We start from the raw sequence: 24712 nt of genomic DNA, 5'->3' as shown, positions 1-24712 counted from the left end.
AAACGTCACATCTGGAGGAAACCTGGCACCATCCTTACGGTGAAGCATGGTGGTGGCAGCATCATGCTGTGGGGATGTTTTTCAGTGGCTGGGACTGGGAAACTAGTAAGGATCGAGGGGGAAAAATGAACGGAGCAAAGTACAGAGATCCTTGATGAAAACCTGCTCCAGAGCTCATACTGGGGCGAAGGTTCACCTACGACCCTAAGCACACAGCCAAGACGACGCAGGAGTTGCTTCAGGACAAGTCTCAATGTCCTTGAGTGGCTCAGCAAGAGCACGGACTTGAACCCGATCAAACATCCCTAGAGAGACTTCAAAAAAGTTGTGCAGCGACACTCCCCATCCAATCTGAAAGAGCTTGAGAGGATCTGCAGAGAAGAATGGGAGAAACTCCCCAAATACAGGTGTGCCAAGCTTATGTTATAGGCTGTAATCGCTGCCAAAGGTGCTTCAACAAAGTACGGAGTAAAGGGTCTGAATACTTATGTAAATGTAATATATTAGTTTATCTGTAGTCAACAGAGCTGGTGATTGACAACCCTGGAGAGCGTTGAAGAATATGTGGTTGAATTCTATAATGTACTCATATTCCATCAATATTATGTTATCAAATCAAAATCACAATTTTTTTGGCATATGCACAGGATGCAGTCTGATGTATACGGTAATATGACATTGCATTGTACAGTGTACTATTGAAGTAACAACTTGTTTAATATTTTCCCAATGTCAACCTATAATGCACAGGATAGTTTGGACCTGTTGGATGGAAGAAACAGTCAGCCATAGATGATGACGAACATCCTAACACTACATGCATCACCATCAAAAGTGTCCATGTGACGTTTATATCTGCTACACCATTCACCAACCAAATCAACTTTGTCTCATTATTTCAATTCACAAGATACAATGAACTTGCGCATCAGCCATTGAAAATTGAACCTCTGTAGCAGTGCCGTTAGGATGCATTGCGGTCATACCGGCTCTGATGACCTAGTAGGGGGTGAAAGGTGGGAACCAGGAGCAGCAGATACGTTTGGTCTGGAGGTGTGGGACCTATCAAAAGGGTCGTCATTCCAAGCTGCTGTGTGTGGCGAGTACTGGCCTCCCGAGATCCGCTGTGGCACCATGTAGGCTTTTTTTTCCTGGAAGCTGGTACCTAGCTGTGTATGTCCTGCATTGTATGTGTGTTTTTATTTAAGTTCTTCAAGTGTTCAGTTGTCATTGTAATTGTCCCATTTTTGGGTGGAAAAGTCACTTTTACCTTGTAAAGTTTAATTGTGAATTATGTGGGATTTTACAAAAGAGTCAAGTATTTTATAATGCAGCATGTAGTCCTGGTAATCAATGGTTCTGTTACTATGGCAGTGTTTAATGCTGATGGGAGAAAAAAAATAATGTCACTGAAATTATTAGTGCTAGTGTCAATGGCCTTTCCAAGTTTTCATAGTATTGATTCTAACTCAATGTAATTGTATATTCCTTTCTCAAGTTTCATCAGGAAAAGGTTAAATACTTGTAAAGAGTGTAATGTCTGCCATTCTGTATCAACAAAATGTTCCTACCAATCCCTTTGCATTGATGTTCCTGGAGAAACTCTTGCTTGGTTGGTAATGGTACAGGAGGGATGGGGATGAGTCCTGAGTCTTTGGGGGTTGTTGGCACTGGGAAAACAAACAAATTGTTACTTCAATAGTACACGGTACAATGCAATGTCAAATTCCCGTATACATCAGACTGCATCCTGTGCATATGCCAAAAAATAAACATTGATTTTGATAACATAATATTGATGGCATATGAGTAAATTAGTGTGAACCTACAGACTGTTTTGTGAGCGAGATAATTAATTTCTTAAGTATACTCAAAGTACTTGTATGAACAAAAGTTTCCTACCATATTCCCATATACACCCCACTGTATCCTGTGCATATGCTAAATAAACATTGATTTTGATAACATTATATGGATGGAATATGTGGTGTTGTGCTGTTACCAGTGTAACATGCTGATGTACCATCCTATTACTTGATGGCCCATAGTCCACCAATACGTCATGCAGATGAGCCATTGTTTACTTGACTGACCACACTGGATATTCATTCAGTCATTCTGGTGGGTAGTTCACACTAGGTAGGAATCAATGCTGTATATAGACAGCAATGTGCTGAACAGGCAAACATGGCTAACTATTTTGGTCTATTACCAACAAAATAATTATTGAATCACAAAGCATAACAGAAAATGCATACAGCATTTCTTACCTCTAAGTGTTGGGGTTTGCACAACCACAACTTGCACAGCCTTGGGTTCCCTCAAAATCAGACTGTCTCCACCAGTATCTCCCTGATACATTTTTATTTTGTATTTATTAAGGATACCCATTAGCTGCTGCCTTCTCTTCCTAGGGTCCAGCAACATTAGTACAGTTATATACAGTTTAAAATATTACATGACATTACATTTCAGAACACTTTACCCAATATATTTGGTGTGTTCCCTCAGACCACTACTCCACTATCACATACAGTGCCTTCGGAAAGTATTCAGACCCCTTGACTTTTTCCACATTTTGTTATGTCACAGCCTTATTCTAAAATTGATTACATAAATAAAAACATGGCAGTTTACAATCCAGGGTTACTCCAAGCAGTTTAGTCACCTCAATTTCCACATTATTTATTACAAGATTCAGTTGAGGTTTTGAGTTTTGTGAATGATTTGTCCCAAATACAATGCTCTTAGTTTTAGAAATATTTAGGACTCATTTATTCCTTGCCACCCATTCTGAAACTAACTGGAGTTCTTTAAGTTTTGCTTTGATTTAACTCGCTGTAGTAGCTGACGTGTATAATGTTGAGTCATCCGCATACATAGGGACACTGGCTTTACTCAAGGCCAGTGGCATGTCATTAGTAAAGATTGAAAAAAGTAAGGGGCCTAGACAGCTGCCTTGGGGAATTCCTGACTCTTACCTGGATTATGTTGGAAAGGCGTCCATTAAAGAACACCCTCTGTGTTCTGTTAGACAGGTAACTCTTTATCCACAATATAGCAGGGGGTGTAAAGCCATAACACATACGTTTTTTCCCAAAAAAGTTTACTAAGTGTTGGGAACAGGCTGATTGGTCAGCTATTTGAGCCAGTAAAGGGGGCTTTACTATTCTTGGGTAGCGGAATGACTTTTGCTTCCCTCCAGGCCTGAGGGCACACACTTTCTGGTAGGCTTAGATTGAAGATATGGGAAGTAGGAGTGGCAATAACGCCCACTATTATCCTCAGTAATTTGCATCCAAGACAACAATAATTGTTAAACTTCTTCCACACTCACTTTAAGTAATTCAACATTTCAATGCTTGTCTTTCATAATTTGATCAGTTATACTTGGATGTGTAGTGTCAGCGTTTGTTGCTGGCATGTTATGCCTAAATTTGCTAATCTTGCCAATGAAAAAATGATTAAAGTATTTGGCAATGTCAGTGAAATACATGTTTCTGTGATGTTACTGTGCAAAGTTTTATAGCTAGATGCATTTTTTGGGGTGGTCCTGGGCAGAAACTGCTGTCGACCACCTAGCTAGCTAGCATTTTCATCTACAAACGAAACACACTATCATGTCAACAATCTGCATATCTAGCTTTAGCTAGCTAACGGTAGCTAGTTGAAATAAAGGCGTTGGGTATCTTGTTGGGGTTTTTGCAGTGTCGCTACATGATGGTATCGTTAGATTCCTTTGAGTACAAAACAGTCCGAATACAGAAGATGTTAGCTAGCTAGCGAAGTAGCTTTGTTAGCTGCTAGCTTGAACATATAGCACACTAAGGTTAGCAGCTAATGTAGCTAGCAGGCTAAAAACGCAACCCATCCCTTACCTAACGTTACCTGTCCATGAGAACGGTGGCCATGTCAGTCAGAGTCACTCTTCCACCTGTCAAAATGAATTCCAATGTTTATCTGGTTTATGGATTGGTCATGAGCTGTCATTATCTCGCTTCTTTTTCTCTTTTGGGGTCGAGTTGATTCAGATCCAAGAACAGAGAAGGATGCTTGTATGCTTCGTCTGCTCTGTTTGTTTCTGGCGGCAGTGACATTAGGTTGCAAGTGACTTTCACTTCCTCTCCAGCTCTGGGGAAGTAGGGTCATTCGAGTAGGCGGGATTAGCGCAAAGACACACCTAGCATAGAAGTCCAGCCCAAGGCAGCTCAGAGCTCAACCCCCTTGTTTTCGTTCAAAGTGTAACACTACACAAGATGTTGGGTAGCATAGGTTCGCCCACAACCTGCGGATTTCTGCTTTTTTTCAGAACACGTGTATGCCTTCTGCTCCGATTCCCTTCTTCTCACGGATCTAACAGGAATGAGTAGATGAAAGCAGCGTGACTGAAACAAGGTGAAGCGATTGCTTACCTACACATAATCAATCATCTCAGATCTACACTTGTGGAGTGAGCAAGGGCAGAGGGGAGAGGATACATTTCTGGAATGAAATTCAGCCTAGATCTTTAGAGGGGAGCAAAATATTAGAGGGCTGCCAATTTTAACGAAACATTAAAGGAGTAGCCTATTTCTCCCACACAGCTGTGTTCGCTAAGTAAACATCTTTGAATTGCATTGACCATTTTCAAACAACATTCAATGTTTACTGCTGGTTTATTGTGAGAGCACTCCAGGTGACTTTTGGCATTTTGCAAACAGGTTCCAAACCTGGACTCCTCCTATTCTTCAGTGAAGCTGTGCATTGCATGTATTATTGATTGTTCCCGAAGGGCATTGGCAATATAAGGAGTGCACATTTAGAGAGAGCATGTCTTTCTCTCTTGTCATTTGATCTTGTCTAAATTGAGGCTTCTTTCTATGACCAAGGTCAGACATGGCTAAGTTGCTTCTTCGCTGACTGTATACACTGTAATAGGGACATGTATGTCAGCCACCATTCGCTAGCAGCACACTTAGCAACAAGATGTTCTGTGTGCAATTTCCAATATAGGCCTGTCTAGCAATGAATGATCAACAGATGATTTGCCTTGATAGTGTATTGCAGTCTAGACCATTAGTTTGTGTTTGTCTTGTCCTCAGATAAGGATGGCAAGGCCTTCCACCCCACCTATGAGGAGAAGCTTCGTTTGGTGGCACTCCACAAGCAGGTGTTACTGGGGCCATACAACCTTGACGCTTCTCCAGAGGTGGGCTTCTTTGACGTCCTGGGAAATGACCGCAGGTACCCCCCCCCCCCACACACCTCCCCAGTATGTTTGTGTGACCTTTTAACTCCATCTGACGCTCCATCCCTAGTGCTGCTACTGTGTTCCAGGAAACGTGAGGAAACAGTGTGGAATCAGAGCTTTTCCTCTTGGCGTTTTTTAAAGGTTTTTCACAGCTCAGTGTAAAAAGAAAGTTGTCCCTAATCTCGATCTCTCCTCTCTATCTCCCACCCTCAATTAAATTCAAAGGGGCTTTATTGTCGTGGGAAATATATGTTTACATTGCCAAAGAAAGTGAAATAAACAAAAGTGAGAAGAAACAAAACTATATTATCCCTATTTCCCCTCTGTAGGAAAGAGTGGGCTGCTCTGGGTAACATGGAGAAGGAGGAGGCCATGGTGGAGTTTGTCAAGCTGTTGAACAAATGCTGTAATTTATTCGCTCCCTATGTCACCTCCCACCAAATAGAGAAGGAGGAACAGGAGAGGAAACGGTAAGATGCCCAGGAGGACAGACAGACATTTCTGCCCATGACAGCAACATGGTGGAAACTATCCTAGTATTTAGGGAGTTTACTCAAATTTGTCGTGTTTTTGTCTCTTTCCTTCTATCTCACCTCAGGAGGGAGGAGGAGGAACGACAGCGCCGGGAGGATGAAGAGAGGGAGCGACAGAGGCAGGAGGAGGAGAGACGGAGGCTTGAAGAGGAGGAGAGGCTGAAGCGGGAGGAGGAGGAGAGGAGACAGTTGGAGGAGGAGAGGCTACGGGTGGAGCAGCAGAAGTGAGTCGTGTGTCTGTGTGTATGATATATTATCAATTTCTTTACCTTCAGGAAGATGTGGAGTGCATAGAATGTTAAAGCTACCTCTATCTACGGTGTTTATGTAGCTTTTTATGGTAGGCCAGTGTTCATTGAAGGGTGCTGAGTTGACGCTCTCCTCCAACCTCCCCCTCCCTGTCTGCAGACAGCAGATCATGGCAGCGCTGAATGCCCAGACGGCGGTGCAGTTCCAGCAGTATGCTGCCCAGCAGTACCCAGAGAGCCCTGAGCAGCAGCTGGGTCTCATACACCAGCTACAGGAACAACACTACCAACAGTACATGCAGCAGCTCTACCAGGTCCAGCTGGCACAACAACAGGTACACACCACTACATTCTATGCACTCCACATCTTCCTCAAGCAAGTGGGGAGGCCGATGACATCACATCAGACCAACTCCTTGAATGCCATACTTCTTGAAGTTTGCAGTTGTAAAAACCACTGTTTTGCGCAAAACATATTTTTTTACCGTTAAGTGTGTGTACATTACTGTAGGGGAGAGTGGGGTAAATTGAGCATTTTTTACATTCAGCATCACTCCGTCAAGGAAAATATAGTTTTCTTTCTAACAAAGATATCTACATATATTTCAGGATGTTTATGCCCAGAAATAATCAGAATTCATGTAAACATTAGTTTTGAAAACATAGCTTGTCCAAAAAAAGTGTTCTCTTGGCATTTTTTTTTACAAGCAGATGTAAGTTAAAGGACAATTCCACCCCAAAACTATCTTTTGGTATTTGTTTCATTAGTCCATTGTTGATAGTCCCCAAATCAAATCAACATTTTTTTTGTCAGATACACGTGTTTAGCAGATGTTATTGCGGGTGTAGTGAAATGCTTGTGCTTCTAGCTCCGACAGTGCCATAATATCTAACAATTAATATCTAACGTTCGGCATACCGCACCACCCTTTGGAGAGCCCTGCGGTTGCGGGCGGTGCAGTTGTCGTACCAGGCGGTGATACAGCCCAACAGGATGCTCTCAATTGTGCATCTGTAAAAGTTTGTGAGTGACATGATTTGCATGTCAGCAATCAAGTGTTCAAAATATACAGTATAACTTTCAAAATACAGAAATACAGCTGATATGATGCATTTAGCATTACAGTATATGATTCTGCGTTTTGCATTATATGATGGAAAGTGCATCGCAAGGCTGTATTTCTGTATTTTGAAAGTTATACAGTGCATTTGGAAAGTGTTCTGACCCCTTCCCATTTTCCACATTTTGTAACGTTACACCTTTTTCTAAAATTGATTAAATAGATAAAAAAAATCCTCATCAATGTACACACAATACCCCATAAAGACTAAGCAAAAACAGGATTTTAGAAATGTTTGCTAATGTATTAAAAATAAAAAAGTAATAAGTATTCAGAGCCTTTACTATGAGACACGAAATTGAGCTCAGGTGCATCCTGTTTCCATTGATCATCTTTAAGATGTTTCTACATCTTGATTGGAGTCCACCTGTGGTAAATTCAATTGATTGGACATGATTTGGAAAGGCACACACATGTCTATATAAGGTCCCACAGTTGACAGTGCATGTCAGATCAAAAATCAAGCCATGACGTCAAAGGAATTGTCCGTAGAGCTCCGAGACAGGATTTTGTCGAGGCACAGATCTGGGGAAGGTTACCAAAACATTTCTGCAGCATTGAAGGTCCCCAAGAAAACAGTGGCCTCCATCATTCTTAAATGGAAGAAGTTTGTAACCACCAAGACTCTTCCTAGAGTTGGCCGTCTGGCCAAATTGAGCAATCGGGGAAGAAGGGCCTTGGTCAGGGAGGTGACCAAGAACCTGATGGTCACTCTGACAGAGCTCTAGAGTTCCTCTGTGGAGATGGGAGAACCTATCAGAAGGAAAACCATCTCTGCAGCACTTTACCAATCAGGCCTTTATGGTAGAGTGGCCAGAAGGAAACCACTCCTCAGTAAAAGGCACATGACAGCCCGCTTGGAGTTTGCCAAAAGGCACATAAAGGACTCTCAGACCATGAGAAACAAAATTGAACTCTTTGGCCTGAATGCCAAGCGTCACATCTGGAGGAAACCTGGCACCATCCCTACGGTGAAGCATGGTGGTGGCAGCATCATGCTGTGGGGATGTTCTTCAGCGGCATGGACTGGGAGACTAGTTAGGATCAAGGGAAAGATGAACGGACCAAAGTACAAAGAGATCCTTGATGAAAACCTGCTCCAGAGCGCTCAGGACCTCAGACTGGGGCAAAGGTTCATCTTCCAACAGGACAACGACCCTAAGCACTCAGCCAAGACAATGCAGGAGTGGCTTTGGGACAAGTCTCTAAATGTCCTTGAGTGGCCCAGCCTGACCCCGTACCTGAACCCGATCTAACAACTCTGGAGAGACCTGAAAATAGCTATACAGTGATGGTCCCCATCCAATCTGACAGAGCTTGAGAGGACCTGCAGAGAAGAATAGGAGAAACTCCCCAAATACAGGTGTGCCAAGCTTATAATGTCATACCCAAGAAGACTCAAGGCTGTAATCGCTGCCAAAGGTGCTTCAACAAAGTACTGAGTAAAGGGTCTGAACTTATGTAAATATTATATATATATTTTTTATTATTATACATTTTATAAACCTGTTTTTGCTTTGTCATTATGGGGTATATTGTGGACATTGATGAGAAAAACAACAATTTAATCAGTTTTAGAATAAGGCTGTAACGTAACAAAATGTGGAAAAAGTCAAGGGTTCTGAATACATTCCGAATGCACTGTATATTTTCAAAACTTGATTGTTGTCATGCAAAGCATTTTGAGACTATATCAACAATGGACTAATCGTTTTTGGGCGGAGTTTTCCTTTAAGCCGCCTACAAATTTCTGTACTGAATGAAATATTACCACTGCCTTTTTAAAACCAAACACAATTCAATACCGTCACAATCACTTTTGTCTTTTAAACACCCATACCAGTAGGAATCCACATTTTCGAGCTGAAAGACGATAACCAGAGCTTACCCATGGTGTTGCACAAAGCTTTTAAGTCAATAAGTCATCGTTTTAGGCAAAGTATCATATATGGTAGGTGTTCCTGTGGCATGCATTGAAATGCGTGGCTTTCTTTTGCAAAATAACTGAGTTTAACAGACATATTTTCTAATTGTCAACCTACAGTTCCTTTAGAAAGTGTTCATACCCATTTACTTATTCCACATTTAGTTTTACAGCCTGAATTCAAAATGGATTACATATTTATTAAAAAAAAAAATCCCATCTAGACACAATACCCCATAATGACAAAGTGAAAACATGTTTGCAAATTTATTGAAAATTAAATACAGAAATATCTCATTTTACATAAGTAGACACCAGAGTCAATATTTTGTAGAAACACCTTTGGCAGCGATTGCAGCTGTGAGTCTTTTTGGGTACGTCTTTAAGATCTTTCCACACCTGGATTGTGCAACATTTGCCTATTATTCCTTAAAAAAAATATTCATGCTCTGTCAAATTGGCTGTTGATCATTGCTAGACTACCATTTTCAGGTCTTGCCATAGATTTTCAAGTAGATTTAAGTAAAAATGGTAACTCGGCCACTCAGGAACATTCACTGTTTTCTTGGTAAGCAACCCCAGTGTAGATTTGGCCTTGTGTTTTAGGTTATTGTCCTGCTGAAAGGTGAATTCATCTCCCAGTGTCTGGTGGAAAGCAGACAAAACCAGGTTTTCCTCTAGGATTTTGCTGTGCTTAGCGCCATTCCAAAAAAAATTTTATCCTGAAAAACTCCCCAGTCCTTAACGATTACAAGCATTCACATAACATGATGCAGCCACCACTATGCATGAAAATATGGAGAGTGATACTCAGTAATGTGTTGTATTGGATTTGCCCCAAACATAGCACTTTGTATTAAGGACAAAAAGTGATTTGCTTAGCCAAATGTTTTTGCAGTATTACTTTAGTGTCTTGTTGCAAACAGGATGCATGTTTTGGAATATTCTTCTTTTCACGCTGTCAACTAGGTTAGTATTGTGGAGTAATTACAATGTTGTTGATCCATCCTCAGGTTTCTCCTATCACAGCCATTCAACTTGGTAACTGTTTTAAAGTCACTATTGGCCTCATGGTGAAATCCCTGAGCTGTTTCCTTCCTCTCCGGCAACTGAGTTAGGAAGGATGCCTGTATCTTTGTAGTGACTGGGTGTATTGTTACACCATCCAAAGTGTAATTAATAGCGTCACCATGCTCAAAGGGATATTCAATCTCTGCTTTTTTGCCATCTACCAATATGTGCCTTTCTTTGCGAGACATTGGAAAACATCCCTGGTCTTTGTTGTTGAATCTGTGTTTGAAATTCACTGCTCGACTGAGGGACCTTACAGATAATTGTATGTGTGGGGTACAGAGATGAGGTAGTCATAAAAAAATCATGTTAAACACTATTATTTCACACAGAGTGAGTCCATGCAACTTATATTACTTATTTAGGCTTGCCATAACAAAGGGGTTGAATACTAATATTAATATTTTTTTTGTTTTGAAAAACATAATTCCACTTCTACATTATTGTGTATTGGCCAGTGACACAAAATCTTAATTTAATCCATTTTAAATTCAGGCTGTAACACAACAAAATGCGGAATAAGTCAAGGGGTGTGAATACTTTCTGAAGGCACTGTAAGCTCCGGCAATATGGTTAGCCTAACTATTGAACGGTTTGGAGCGTGTATTGAAGCAATGGGTGAGTTCGTTTTGCATGGCCCGGTGCCCCGGGTGGGTGGAGATTTCTCTTTTTAGGATCAATGGAATGGTCTAAATTGAGCAAACCCTGCACACCCGGGGCATGCAAAACTAATGCCTAAAACGTTAGTGGTCAAAACCATTCATCTTGAGCAGAGCATATGAGCGGAGTGGAGCGGTGAGAATCTCAGCTCCTCGCTCACGGAGCTGTTCACCCCTCCGCTCCCCCCGCTCAAAGCCACATCAGGCCAGTCCGCTCATTATCGCTCAGCGCTCAACGCAGTTTGCATCGCGCTCCACTCAAATCGCCCCCCGCTCACTCCAAAAAAGGAACAAAATCTGCATGTATTTCACTTTTAGCTTAAACCACAGCCTTACTTTATCTCCCCGAATTTGTTGCATACAGACTCATCTCGGATTATCCATTCTGTCTTGAAACGGGGATCTAACACTGACGCTAAAATGAGATGTTAATCAGTATAGTATATTCCATAGCGAATTGACACGTTGTTTGCCAATGTTTCTGCAAAAGCAGCGATGCCCATTGGAAGTGCAGCGTGAGTGTAATCGGTGAGCAGGGATTTGATTTCTGTGACAGCAGGGAGGATCATCCCCAGGTTCCCCAGCTCCTTCTGCATTTTGTCTGTGAGGTCTGCTAGTGGTGTCAGCACACTGACAAGGTGCGTCAGCTGCCGTACTTGATTCAGGGTGATGTTAGCAACATTAGACTTGAGTTTGTTTTACCATAACGGGTCTTTTTGTAACAACCGGATGAACGACTGAATCATCCGCAGCTGGCTGCTCCATCGAATGGCGCAGGCATTTGTGGGGCGGACACCTAATTGGTCGGTTTCCTCTGTGCTCTTGCGTACACTTTTCACCAGGTGCCCGACTTTCACTAACAGCCTATTAATGTTGTCGTGCTTGTTAACGGCGTTTTTGATCGCCAGCTGAAGCATGTGAATGGGGCATCTCAGATGTAAATTTGACAAAGTAAAGTACTGATTTATCATAGTTTCTTGGGGGAGTGTAGCCCGGTTGAGCTGCGCTGGCGAAGTGTTGCATCCCTTCGCGTTCTCCTTTACTCAGCGGTTCATAGTCCATGAAAATCATTTCAAAAAATGCTACATCCAGCTCTCTTTTTCTCTCCCTTGTTATGGTTGGGCCTTTGCGTGCAGTGAATAAACTTTTGAATTCCTCAACCCTTTTCTCTTGTTGCTGCTGCTGCTCCTCTCGCTCTATAAAATACAAATTCATGGACGACACAAATTAAATTAAACAGATGGATTCTGGGTCAGGCTTGAGCATGCTTCAGACTCGTGGTGTGAGCGAGCGAAATTGGAGCGGGACATAGGGCGACGCTCCGTCCTTTTAAAAATGCCGCTCTGCGCTCTGTTCAAAATCCGTCCGCTCACGCTCCACGCTCGCTCCCGCTCCACTCCGCTCATATGCTCTGATCTTGAGCGACTGAGGGAGCTAAAATGTAATCATATCACGCAATTTTACAATTTTATAAAATGGTAATATATATTATTTAATGCAGACTAACTTAAAATGAAACTTGACAAATTATCCAATGGATTATGATATGCTGGTAAAAAAGGGGAGGTGCAAAAACATTAGGTTGCACCCCCTATTTTAATTAGCTCCATTGCAAGGTGGCCAAGTCCAGGGTCGTCACTAGTTAACACAGCCATAAAGTCATGAACCCCATCTATTTCTACATTTTCTCTACTTAAAATTTGATTTTTAACCTAACCCTCACCTCAGCCCTAACCTTAACCACACTGCTAACCTTAGCCTAACCTTAAATTAAGACCAAAAAGGTCATTTTAGTTTTCTTGAATTTGCATGATATAGCCAATTTTGACTTTGTGGCTGTTTTCATCTAGTGGGAACCCACGTGTAGGCTACAGAGAAAAGCTGTTTGGGATAAGACTCACATAGAACTTTGCAGCAGGTGTTTCTGATTAATAAACATTGCCATGCTGGTGGGTGGTAACATTGAAAGAAACCCCAGCCCTGAAACGAAACAGCTTGAAAATAATTTGCACGTCATCTCATAGGAAAAGACATGTAAGACTCACGGAAACATCCGAAGTCACACATTCAGATTTGGCACTTCAACTTTGACTAAAACGATGACTTAACTACTTTTCCATCCACTGTTTTTATGTGAGTATAGTACCGTATAAAAAATCACGACAGCTGTGATGGAAACAGGATGTTTCAGTACAATTTTATAAATGCCGACAGCTCATTTGTTCGTTCGACATGGTGGGATCTTTTTGTGTCGTTAAAATTAATTATGCGATAAATGGCGGTGGAAACGCCTTTGCAAATATTGATATAACAACCATCAATCATATCGAAGTAAACTTGGAGTCACGCGATGACATGGTGTGTGGTCCTCCCACTACGACTCAGGAAACCATGCAGTTTATTAGGCTACAGATGAAATAAGTTATGATGAACTTCACAGGGTGGTGAAAGTGCACTGTGATCTTGACGCTCTTTCCAATAAATATTGAGGGTCTTATTCTGGTGACATGATGCTCGATGCTTGAGTGCCATTTGAAAAATACAAATATTATCACTCTTATCCATAATAATCTCATGTAGACTAGCCTACCTGCACAGCCTACCCGCACTGTATCTGTGAGCTGTTGGCTAGAGCGCACGAGCCAAGACCAGAGTAGGCACATTTGCTATTTAACACAACAGTTGTTGTGACAAAACTATCGGTAGAGTTGAAAATATAATGGAAACGCATTGAACTTTAGATTTCTATTCGGTACATGAAAATTTAAGACACAAAGTACATTTTGTGTGCCCTACATCATCACACACTGATTTGTGGGTGTTTAAGCATATTTTAACATAGGCTGACACCTAACAAACACTTTGTACTTTTTTTTTTTACACTTTTAACAGGCCAGGCCCTGTTATTACCGCATATCCCAGTGATAATGCGTTGCATTACAACTGGGAAGAAAACACATCAATTTGCTCAACTTGCCATTAGCTCAACCATTGGCTCAACTTACCCCAAGGCAAACGTTTTGACTATAGAGTGTTAAAAACATTCAGAACAGCCTCAATTCATCATGGCATGGGCTACAAGGTGTCAAAAGCATTCTACAGGGATGCTGGCCCATGTTGACTTCAATGCTTCCCACAGTTGTCATGTTGGCTGGATGTCCTTTGGGTAGTGGACCATTATTGATACACACGGGAAACTTAAGTGAAAAACCAGCAGTGTTGCAGTTCTTGACACACTCAAACCGTTGCGCCTGGCAATTACTACCATACCCCGTTCAAAGGCACTTAAATATGTTGTCTTGCCCATTCACCCTCTGAATGGCACACAGACACAATCCATGTCTCAATTGTCTCGAGGCTTCAAAATCATTTTTTAACCTATCTCCTCCCCTTCATCTACACTGACTGAAGTGGATTTAACAGGTAACATCAATAAGGGATCATAGCTTTCACCTGGTCAGTCTGTCATGGAAAGGTGTTCTTAATGTTTTGTATACTCAGGGTATGAGCCCACACAGCTACAAGGATGCACTTTCATGCTAGGTTTAGGACCTCATATTGACGCTTATAGAGAACCCAACTGATGTATAGAACAATCTTAAAATGATCTACTTTGGTTTAGATACAAGCATCATGAAACCTCAAACACAAATTAATTTCACTTGGTGAAAAACTGTTTTTTGGGACTGACTTGCTTACCACTTTTTCCATGTAGTTTCTTAAGTGTCCATGAAATGACCTCTTCCTAAGTATTTGGTTAATGATTAATTTTGTGTATGGTTTCCTAGAAACAAGGGTGGCTCAACTTACCCCTTTGGCTAAACTTACCCCACTCCTCCCCTATTTATACTTGGGATATCGCTTTTCAACAGGAAAAGTTAAAAAATAGCTGGAGGACGTCTTTAAACACTGATACTAAAACATATCCCTAATTAGAGATGCTGTCAACCAGTGTTGTCTTTCAGTTTTTATAAAGAGATTTTAAGTGATCATAAAGGGAAAAAACTAGAGATTATACAGGAATGTCTTAATTCTGCTGCCAGTCATTGACCTTCCTCCTTTCCACCTCCCTCATCCTTCCAGGCGGCCTTACAGAAGCAGCAGGAGGATGCAGTGGTGCAGGCCACCCTGGAAGCCACCAGTGAGCCTGTAGCTGCAGCGCCCCCGGCTAGAGAGGAGGTCCCCTTGCTCAATGGCCAGTCAGACTCCCACTCTGAGGGCATGGACAGGGAACCAGAGCCCCTCGAGCCTGCTGAGGAGGTCACTGAGAACGGGCCCATAGGTACACACACGCAACGGGCAGGTACAAACACGCATGCACGTACACACACCGGCCAGGTAGACAGACGCACATACATATGCACAAGCGCGCACACATTCCAAACTGTAATGTGATGCCTTACCCTCTACACTTGGTGATGTGACTTTGGGGATCAGAAAGGGATGAATAGGTGTAAGGGATACGTGAATGACTCCACCTAACCCTTCGATGGGGTAAGAAGTTGCTGCCCAGGACAGAGGATGCACATTTCTGGTTTGGAATCAAGCCATGGAATTAATTAATCGGTTATAGCAGAGTATCTCTGCCTACTCTGTTATCCTGGATAGAACAAGGAGACAGTGTGCCAGTATTGCCCTAAAGCCAGTTCTGTCTCATCTAGTGAAAATTAAAGTAACTTTAAGTACTCACAAGCAGATATTTTTTGTATGTTGTACATTCTTTGAAATGTTGTACTTTAGAAATGGATGTACATTGTGCGTAATCTGCCACTGTTATATTTACACGCCCCTCTCATTCCGTACTCTCCCTTCTCTCCCCCAGCAGACTCTCCCCCGGTCATAGCAGCCCCCTCCATGTGGACGCGTCCCCAGATCAAGGACTTCAAGGAGAAGATTCGGCAGGACGTGGACAGTGTGATCACGGTGGGGCGTGGCGAGGTAGTGACAGTGCGCGTGCCCACCCACGAGGAGGGCTCCTACCTCTTCTGGGAGTTCGCCACGGACCACTACGATATCGGTTTCGGAGTCTTCTTCGAGTGGACGGACGCCGCCAATGCCTCGGTCAGCGTGCACGTCAGCGAGTCCAGCGACGAAGACGAGGATGAGGAAGGTGAGGAGAGGAAGATTAGATGGCTGCTGGATTTCTAATGGGATGTTATGGGTTCTTTCGTGAGACCCAGGATGCAGTCCTACTGAGAGGGCTTATACCTGCTTGTTTGTCAGGGCTAATATGGATTTTTTTCATGTTTTAAACATACCCCCTTATTGTTAATGTGTTTGGTCCTTTCACACTGCTAGAAAAACACTAGGCTATTTACTGAAAGCCACCTCAGACCAGATTAATATAATCTTGTAGTGTGATCCAGTAGCTACTGACCAGCCCCCCTGATGGTCTGTGTTCCCTCTATTTCCAGGAGAGCCCCCTAGTGAGGAGGAGAAGGCTAAGAAGGAGGCAGGGAAGCCGCAGGTGGATGAGATAGTGCCGGTGTACCGGCGGGACTGTCACGAGGAGGTCTACGCCGGCAGTCACCAATACCCCGGCCGTGGAGTCTACCTTCTCAAGTTCGACAACTCTTACTCTCTTTGGAGGTCCAAGAGTGTCTACTACAGAGTCTACTACACTAGATAAGCCTGGAGGGACTACAGGAGGCAGGGAGTGTGTGTGTGTGAGGAGAGGAGGGGGGGATGAGACTAGACCTCCAGAGGGCGACAGAGTTGCTTCAGACTCCCACTGGAGATGGGACTCCCGTTGGAGATGGGACTCCTATCTGTTTGGTGTGTGTGTGTGTGCGCCTACACCTCGTTGGAGCCTGTGGAGTCCGGGAGGGAGTTAACCCTGTAGTGTATTCACCACCTGTCTTCTTCTTGCTCTTAGAGATCAACTGTAGGACTTTCTTGTATTTAATGGCCATCTTTTCTGCCCAAACATCATCTAGCCCTATTCTACCCTGTCATGTCATTGTTATGGCTGTGCTTCTATCTGAATGAGACACTCCTTAACCTGAGTTTATATTTAAGCTGAAGTCCATAATGGGTTGGGGTTTTGTCCAATGAGAGAAGTCATTGGTCAAACAGAGTCCAAACATAGTGACACACTACGCTACAGCAACATGCCTTTGTACTACAGAAGGAGTCCCTCATAGACCACCACTGAGTAACACTAAAACACACTCATCTGAACACAATCAGTTACTCCTCAAGTGGCAATGCTTCTATCAAAAGAGCTACGCCCAAATCCACATCAACCCCTAGCCCCTACCACCTACACACTCCTGGAGATCTGAGAGGGTTGAATTAAAGACATAAGCAATATTGCAGAATTTGCGCGATTGTGTCTAAAAAGCATTTCATTCATATTTATTATTCACCCTTTCTTGTAGTGTAGGATAATGTTTGTGTCTGTATAATATTTGGGTGTATTTAATCTCCAAACAGTGGCCTCCCTGCTTCAGGAGACATGTCTCTATAGTCTTTAGATGCTTCCTTTCCTCACCTCCTTTCCTTCATGGCCACTGATCTCAAAAGACATGAGAGGTGAAAATGATAAGGATGGAAACCTACCCATCTTTCCCTATCAGTGGCTATGAAGGACAAGGAAAGCAAGCCAGTAAGGAGTATTGTCTGTTCTGAAGGAGTCCTCTATTGACCACTCTGTGTGTTGAGTTTGTCACTGGACTGGAGATGCTAATTAGATTTCTGACTCATACATACCAACTGCCGGCTAACCACTTAAAAAGGGAATCATCAGTTGAAACAATAACAAAGTGAACTCCCCACCCCTGTTTCGGTAAAAAGCTGAGGGATAGGGTCGGAGAAAGGTAACCACTCTCAAATTCATTGACCGAGCTATGGATGCAAATCCATGATATTACAATTATAGTTTTAACCATGTTTTGAGGCTATATAGTGCTTGTTTACATTTACTTTGTTTACCAACTTTGGAGTGAAACAAGCTTATATTTGGAGTTCTGATAGGTTATGACTGTTGAACTAAGCTCATGAGGCATTTCTAAGTTATATTCTTCAAGAATCAATGGGAATATTTCATTAATTCAGAAGTCCAAAAATGGATGATGCAACTGCAGATTGCCCCTTTAAGATGATTTTAGCCTTTTGTTTTGGTCATTTTACTGTTACATCTCGATAGCATTTTATATTTCGTAATTGATGGATTGATTCCGATTTTTCATCTCAAATATGGCTTTCTGCTATCTCTAATAAACTGAGATGATCACATCTAGCTCTCTAGTCATTCATGTCTCTGGTTGAGAGTAATCAGTTACTAACTGAACTCAGACTGAGCTCTGAAGGTATATTTTCTTTAACTCTTATGCTCTCTTAGTTGTTTATTTTGTTGCCATTATTTAGTATTGTTCAGTCAGACTGTTCACCTACATTGCATCTGCATGCTTTGTGTTTCACTTGAAGTCAGATAGCCACCAGGGTTTGTTGATGATGATTCTGTATGAATTGTTCTTCTTTTGAAAGACTGTTTTTCGATGAATCATACTATTGTTTGGTTTCTGATGGGTTTCAAAGTCTCGTTTCAATTAAAAGATGCCTGACATTACCTTAACACTTATTAACGTTCACTGTGCCGAGGATGGTTGCACAGCGTCATCAGACGGGCTCATCAACGGGTCAGAAAGAGATGACTCACCCACTCCCTCTCCTAGTTGTAGTTCATCCTTGTTGACTTGTCTGGGAAAGGAGTCAAGTGATAGTATTGGAATGTGGCCATGGTTTTGACCCAGAAATGGAGAAATACATCATGCAAGGCACTGTTGATGGTAAAGCTAGTCAGGAGCCACAAAGTTCAAGAAATGCCCATTATTGAGCTCTTTCATTGTTCTGTTCATTTGTCTGAAGTACTTTTGCTCACCAACTGGTAGCCTAATGATACAGATTGTTCTAGCCTTGTATGTAAATCATTATATAAATGGGTTTAAGTGTGGGTTCTAGAGATGGGTGAAAAGGTCATGGGTTGAGAGTTGATGCACTGTAAAGTATGGTGAATGGGATATTATGTACATTGTTCCCCAAAAGAAAAGTCTGAAACTAAACTTTAAACTGAAAGACTGAATGAAATGTGGAAAAAAAGCTCATCCATTTTTGTTTTGCTTTGACTATCTTTGATCCGTATGAGTTTAAAGAAGAATCTGGGCATATATTTCATCTTGATTAAACATTATGTTCATCTCTATTACCTGAATGTCATTTTCTTCTCACAAAAAAAAAAAAAAAAGTACAATGTAAAGAATGTATAATTACCGTTTGTGTTCAACTCTTTGTTACAGTCAAGAGGTTACGCAAAGGTTCTATTTCAATTACTCGTTCTGTGTCTCACTATGGGTAATGCCTGGGGGTGGAGTCAATCTAGGAAGATCCAATTACACATCTAGACAGGAGAAACTGCCAAAACTGGACCACTCCACTTCCCATATCCGGGTAACCCTCACGCCCTGAGGATGCCCCCAGACTCCTACGGGAGGGTTTTTATATGGACTAGTTCCACTAGAGTCTATAAAGCCCACACTCCTGTACATTTTAAACAGTGTTTTAAATGTCAGCGTTTAACCACACAGCACAACATTGCACAGAAGACACCAGGTGTGGATGGGGACACTCCCACAAAACCTGCACTAAGGAGAAACATGATGCACATTGCGCCAACTGTGGGGGGCCCCAGTCCGCAGCATCTAAGCAGTGCCCCACCTACCTGTCCCTGCTCAACTCCAGGCAACCCTCTCAGCCTCACTCCCAGTCCTGAACAGATGCCCAGAATCATCTGGGTCAATGATCTTCATAAGGACCTCAAGGGCCTCTGTCAGGACGATGCCAAATACATTGCCATCTGGAGCAGCCTGAAGGAGCGGCATTCTACAGTCCGCCAGGGGTGATCCCCTCCCCACATTTCTTCCAACATCTCCTTCATCATGAGGACAAGGTCAACATCATGGGTGACTAAAACGCCAAACACCCCACCTTCAACAATAAAAGCACAAACTCAACCGGTAGAGCACTTAACGCCATCCTTGAACAGCACGATCTTGTCCTCATCAACAGTGATGAACCCACCCACTATGCATCATCCTATAACTCGGTCAAAAACCTGGACCTCTGCCTCTGCACCCATTCAGTGGCGGCCAACTATAGGCCCATCAGCCTACTGAACGGTCTGGGGATGTTGCTGGAGAGGGTCCTGGCCAGCTTCAGGACGAAGAGATCAACTACCGACAACATCCTGAGGCTGGCCAATGTACAAAGAGGGTTCAACAAAAAAAGAGGCGACGGTGGCGATCTTCTTCGACATTGACAGTGCTATCGGATACAAACCTGAAACTCCCCACTCAGATGGTCAGTCTTTTAAACAGCTTTTTAAATCAGCGGGAGATAGCGGTGAGGGTGGGAGTAGCCACATCATTCAGGTTCTCTCCAGAGGCGGGAGTACCCCAAGGCTCCGCCCTCAGTCCTCTACTGTTTTTAATGAACATCTGTGATATTTATTACCCCCACCCAAGAAAGGGAAAAGTGGCCCAGTTCGCAGGCCTCCTCCAAAAACTTTGCCCATGCTGGAAAATATCTACAGAAGAGCATAACAGAGATCGAGAACTGTGCCAATCTGTCTGTGGCGGGTCAAGCTCAACCCCCTGAAGACCCAGTGCATCCTCTTCTCCAGGCACCTCAAAAGAACCAAGCAAGTGCACCTTAAACTGTATGGACAGGCACACTAGACGACCCCAACGGCTAAGTTCCTTGGGGTCACATTTCAAGAAAACATGTTCTGGAGTGCCTGGAGAAGGAGGGAAGGATGTGCCTGAACCACCTGAGGGTGCTCTGCAGAAGAAAAGGAGGAGCCACGCCCAGAACAGCCATCAGAGTGTACCAGAGCTACATCCGGCCACTCTTTGAGTATGCTACACCAGCCTGGTGTAACGTGGGGAGGTATCATGTCAGAACTTCAGATCATTCAAAACCTTGCCATCAAGATGGCATACAGACGCCCCACGTTCACAAACACACTACGTACATTAGCTTTCAGGACTGAGAACAGTAGAGGAGAGGATGGCTGTTCTGGGGCGTAGATTTACCCTCAGGTCGGTTGACAATCCATCTCTGAAGCCCATTATTCGGGAGGAACAAGCTGATCCGCCTAGATTTTTATCCAGCACCACCCTCTCCGTGCTTCTTAACTATTGAGCATATTTATCACTTTTAAAATCATTTTAGAGTGGATATCTGATGCATTCTATTGTGATATTATCCACTCTTACGCAGTAGAAGCTGACATTTTAACAACCTAAAGAGCAGTTTTACTTCACTGTAAGTTGATTATTTTTCTAAACTCTATGGAAACACAAACAACATAAATAATAACTGCAACCATTCATCCCACTTTCCAAAATCACAAACCACCACTCCCCTCCTAGTATCCAAAATAACAAGTTTCCATCCCCTACTTTCTATTTTTAATAAAGTTATTTACCTCTTCCCCCAAACCAAGTCCCTTACCCTAAACCGGGTTCGTATCCTATTCCCAATCCTTCCCCTCAAACCTAAACACTTACCCTAAACCAGGTTCGTATCCTCTACCCAACCCCCCCTCCTCCTCTATTTTTTTGTATTATTTGTAATTTTTTTAAACATACTCTACTTCTTTACATTTGAAATCCATTAAAGTTTGTTTTAATCAAGTTGAGGAAGAAAAAAGGAGAACACCACCATCCCCTCCCCCTTGTACCTTGCTAAACCTGACCTTCACCAGACCGAAACATGGAGAAGAGGGCAGGAAGCCCTGAGATGTCCCTACCAGTCAAAAAGTTTGTCATCGTCCCATCTTTATCTTTTGACATGAAGCTGTCACAGAGAGAACAAGAGAGTGTGACCTATCAATCATTCTAAAGAGCAGCCCATCACAAGTATTTTCCACTTCTCTGCGGCCTACTGCAGAGCCCCGATTGATGACTGCTGTCTCGTCCCGGAAACAAAGAGGACCTGGCCGGCTTCCTCCAACACTTCACAGGTGGACACCCACAATTGAGTATCATAGTTCATGTGGGATTCAATGAAGGGCAGCTCAGAACAGCTGAAGATGATGTCAAGCAGAGACCCAATCAGTTCTTTAAAATCCAACAAAAGCCCCATAATATCTGGCCCTGTGCCCTCCCTAAATCGTGGCATTGAACGTTTCAGCAGACTTTTAGCCCTCCATAACTGGCTACGTGACTATTGCAGATCTGTGGGTGTTACATTTATTCTAGAAACAAAGCTTGTTTAATAATTTGGGTTACTGGATCCTTTCACAGCATTATAAGGCTGCATTGAGACAATTACTTATCAATGACCCAAGCCCAGCTGAGTTAATCCCTACCATTGTGTCGCTGAGTTGTCATAATGCCTCAGCAAATGTACAGTGGGGAAAAAAAGTATTTAGTCAGCCACCAATTGTGCAAGTTCTCCCACTTAAAAAGATGAGAGAGGCCTGTAATTTTCATCATAGGTACACGTCAACTATGACAGACAAAATGAGAAAAAAATTTATTTGCAAATTATGGTGGAAAATAAGTATTTGGTCAATAACAAAAGTTTCTCAATACTTTGTTATATACCCTTTGTTGGCAATGACACAGGTCAAACGTTTTCTGTAAGTCTTCACAAGGTTTTCACACACTGTTGCTGGTATTTTGGCCCATTCCTCCATGCAGATCTCCTCTAGAGCAGTGATGTTTTGGGGCTGTCGCTGGGCAACACGGACTTTCAACTCCCTCCAAAGATTTTCTATGGGGTTGAGATCTGGAGACTGGCTAGGCCACTCCAGGACCTTGAAATGCTTCTTACGAAGCCACTCCTTCGTTGCCCGGGCGGTGTGTTTGGGATCATTGTCATGCTGAAAGACCCAGCCACGTTTCATCTTCAACGCCCTTGCTGATGGAGGTTTTCACTCAAAATCTCACGATACATGGCCCCCTTCATTCGTTCCTTTACACGGATCAGTCGTCCTGGTCCCTTTGCAGAAAAACAGCCCCAAAGCATGATGTTTCCACTCCCATGCTTCACAGTAGGTATGGTGTTCTTTGGATGCAACTCAGCATTCTTTGTCCTCCAAACACGACGAGTTGAGTTTTTACCAAAAAGTTCTATTTTGGTTTCATCTGACCATATGACATTCTCCCAATCCTCTTCTGGATCATCCAAATGCACTCTAGCAAACTTCAGACGGGCCTGGACATGTACTGGCTTAAGCAGGGGGACACGTCTGGCACTGCAGGATTTGAGTCCCTGGCGGCGTAGTGTGTTACTGATGGTAGGCTTTGTTACTTTGGTCCCAGCTCTCTGCAGGTCATTCACTAGGTCCCCCCGTGTGGTTCTGGGATTTTTGCTCACCGTTCTTGTGATCATTTTGACCCCACGGGGTGAGATCTTGCGTGGAGCCCCAGATCGAGGGAGATTATCAGTGGTCTTGTATGTCTTCCATTTCCTAATAATTGCTCCCACAGTTGATTTCTTCAAACCAAGCTGCTTACCTATTGCAGATTCAGTCTTCCCAGCCTGGTGCAGGTCTACAATTTTGTTTCTGGTGTCCTTTGACAGCTCTTTGGTCTTGGCCATAGTGGAGTTTGGAGTGTGACTGTTTGAGGTTGTGGACAGGTGCCATTGATACAGGTAACGAGTGGAGGACAGAGGAGCCTCTTAAAGAAGAAGTTACAGGTCTGTGAGAGCCAGAAATCTTGCTTGTTTGTAGGTGACCAAATACTTCTTTTCCACCATAATTTGCAAATAAATTCATACAAAATCCTACAATGTGATTTTCTGGATAAAAAAATTCTCAATTTGTCTGTCATAGTTGACGTGTACCTATGATGAAAATTACAGGCCTCTCTCATCTTTTTAAGTGGGAGAACTTGCACAATTGGTGGCTGACTAAATACTTTTTTTCCCCACTGTACATTATCCCAGGGTTATTGGAAGACACAATGTAGGTAACCTAATTTATGTCCCTCTAACTGCCCTGAATGCCTCTTCTGATCCTACAGCTATTGTATGCGGTAATCATGGGCCTATGAACCAGAGTTTTACTGTTAGCACTGAGGAGGTGTGCCTTAGTAGGAAGTCCACTGTGTGCAGCTCACTAACATAAATAACATGAGCATGTCTACTTCTGTTAAGCTTCCCAGTAAAGCAATGGAAACAATCGAGCATCCCAGAAAAGTGCTAAAAATAGCCCATGTTAACTTATGTAGCTTAAGAAACAAGGTTCATGAAATCAATAATTTGCTGGTAACAGATTACATTCATATTCTGACAATCTCTGAAACTCACTTAGATAATACATTTGATTATACATTGGTAGCAATTGGTGGTAATCATGGTTATAACATTTACAGAAAATACAGAAATGCCAATGGTGGCGGTGTTGCCGTTTATATTCAGAACCACGTTCCTGTAATGCTTAGAGATGATCTCATGTTAAATACTTTTGAAGTAATATGGATACAGGTTCATCTGCCACACCTAAAGCCCATTCTTGTGGGAAGCTGCTATAGCCCACAAAGTGCTAACAGTCAGTATCTGGATAATGTTTGAAATACTTGATAATGTACTGTATGTGATATCAACAGAAAGGTACATTTTTTGCTTTAAAATATTTAAAGCACCCAGAAAATGTACCTATCTGGCTTTTATCAAGCTGCCCCCTCAAAAAAAGCTTCAAACTGTAACCAGTGCCTGCAACGTGGTTCAGGTTATCAGTCTACCAGGGTAATTACAAACAGTACAGGAATCAAATCATCAACATGCATTGATCACATCTTTACTAATGCTGCTGAAATTTGCTTTAAAGCAGTATCCAAACCCATCGGATGTAGTGATCACAATTTAGTAGCCATATCTAGGTCATACAATAAGTTTAGTAGTGATTTGTTGTTG

At 42.6% G+C, this 24712-nt stretch overlaps 1 protein-coding gene across 4 annotated transcripts in view; it reads left to right on the top strand.

Moving 5' to 3' along the window:
* The window catches only part of LOC311108046 (Golgi resident protein GCP60-like), a 33176-nt gene extending 14188 nt beyond the window's left edge, over positions 1-18988 (top strand). Inside the window, exons 2-8 of one of the 4 annotated variants that reach the window (XM_084150693.1) lie at positions 5082-5223; positions 5560-5700; positions 5829-5987; positions 6172-6346; positions 14870-15089; positions 15612-15896; positions 16201-18988. In XM_084150693.1, the coding sequence (XP_084006819.1) occupies positions 5082-5223; positions 5560-5700; positions 5829-5987; positions 6172-6346; positions 14870-15089; positions 15612-15896; positions 16201-16415 (1337 nt within the window). In that variant the 3' untranslated portion in view covers positions 16416-18988. Of the gene's footprint in view, positions 1-5081; positions 5224-5559; positions 5701-5828; positions 5988-6171; positions 6347-14869; positions 15090-15608; positions 15897-16200 lie in introns of all 4 variants that reach the window. The other 3 variants (XM_084150695.1, XM_084150694.1, XM_084150692.1) reach the window with 3 other exon arrangements.
* Positions 18989-24712: the final 5724 nt, after the last annotated feature.

This window comes from Coregonus lavaretus (assembly GCF_964263955.1).
Source record: "Coregonus lavaretus genome assembly, chromosome: 33".
Lineage (NCBI taxonomy): Eukaryota > Metazoa > Chordata > Actinopteri > Salmoniformes > Salmonidae > Coregonus > Coregonus lavaretus.
This window is presented reverse-complemented; position numbering and strand designations above follow the sequence as displayed.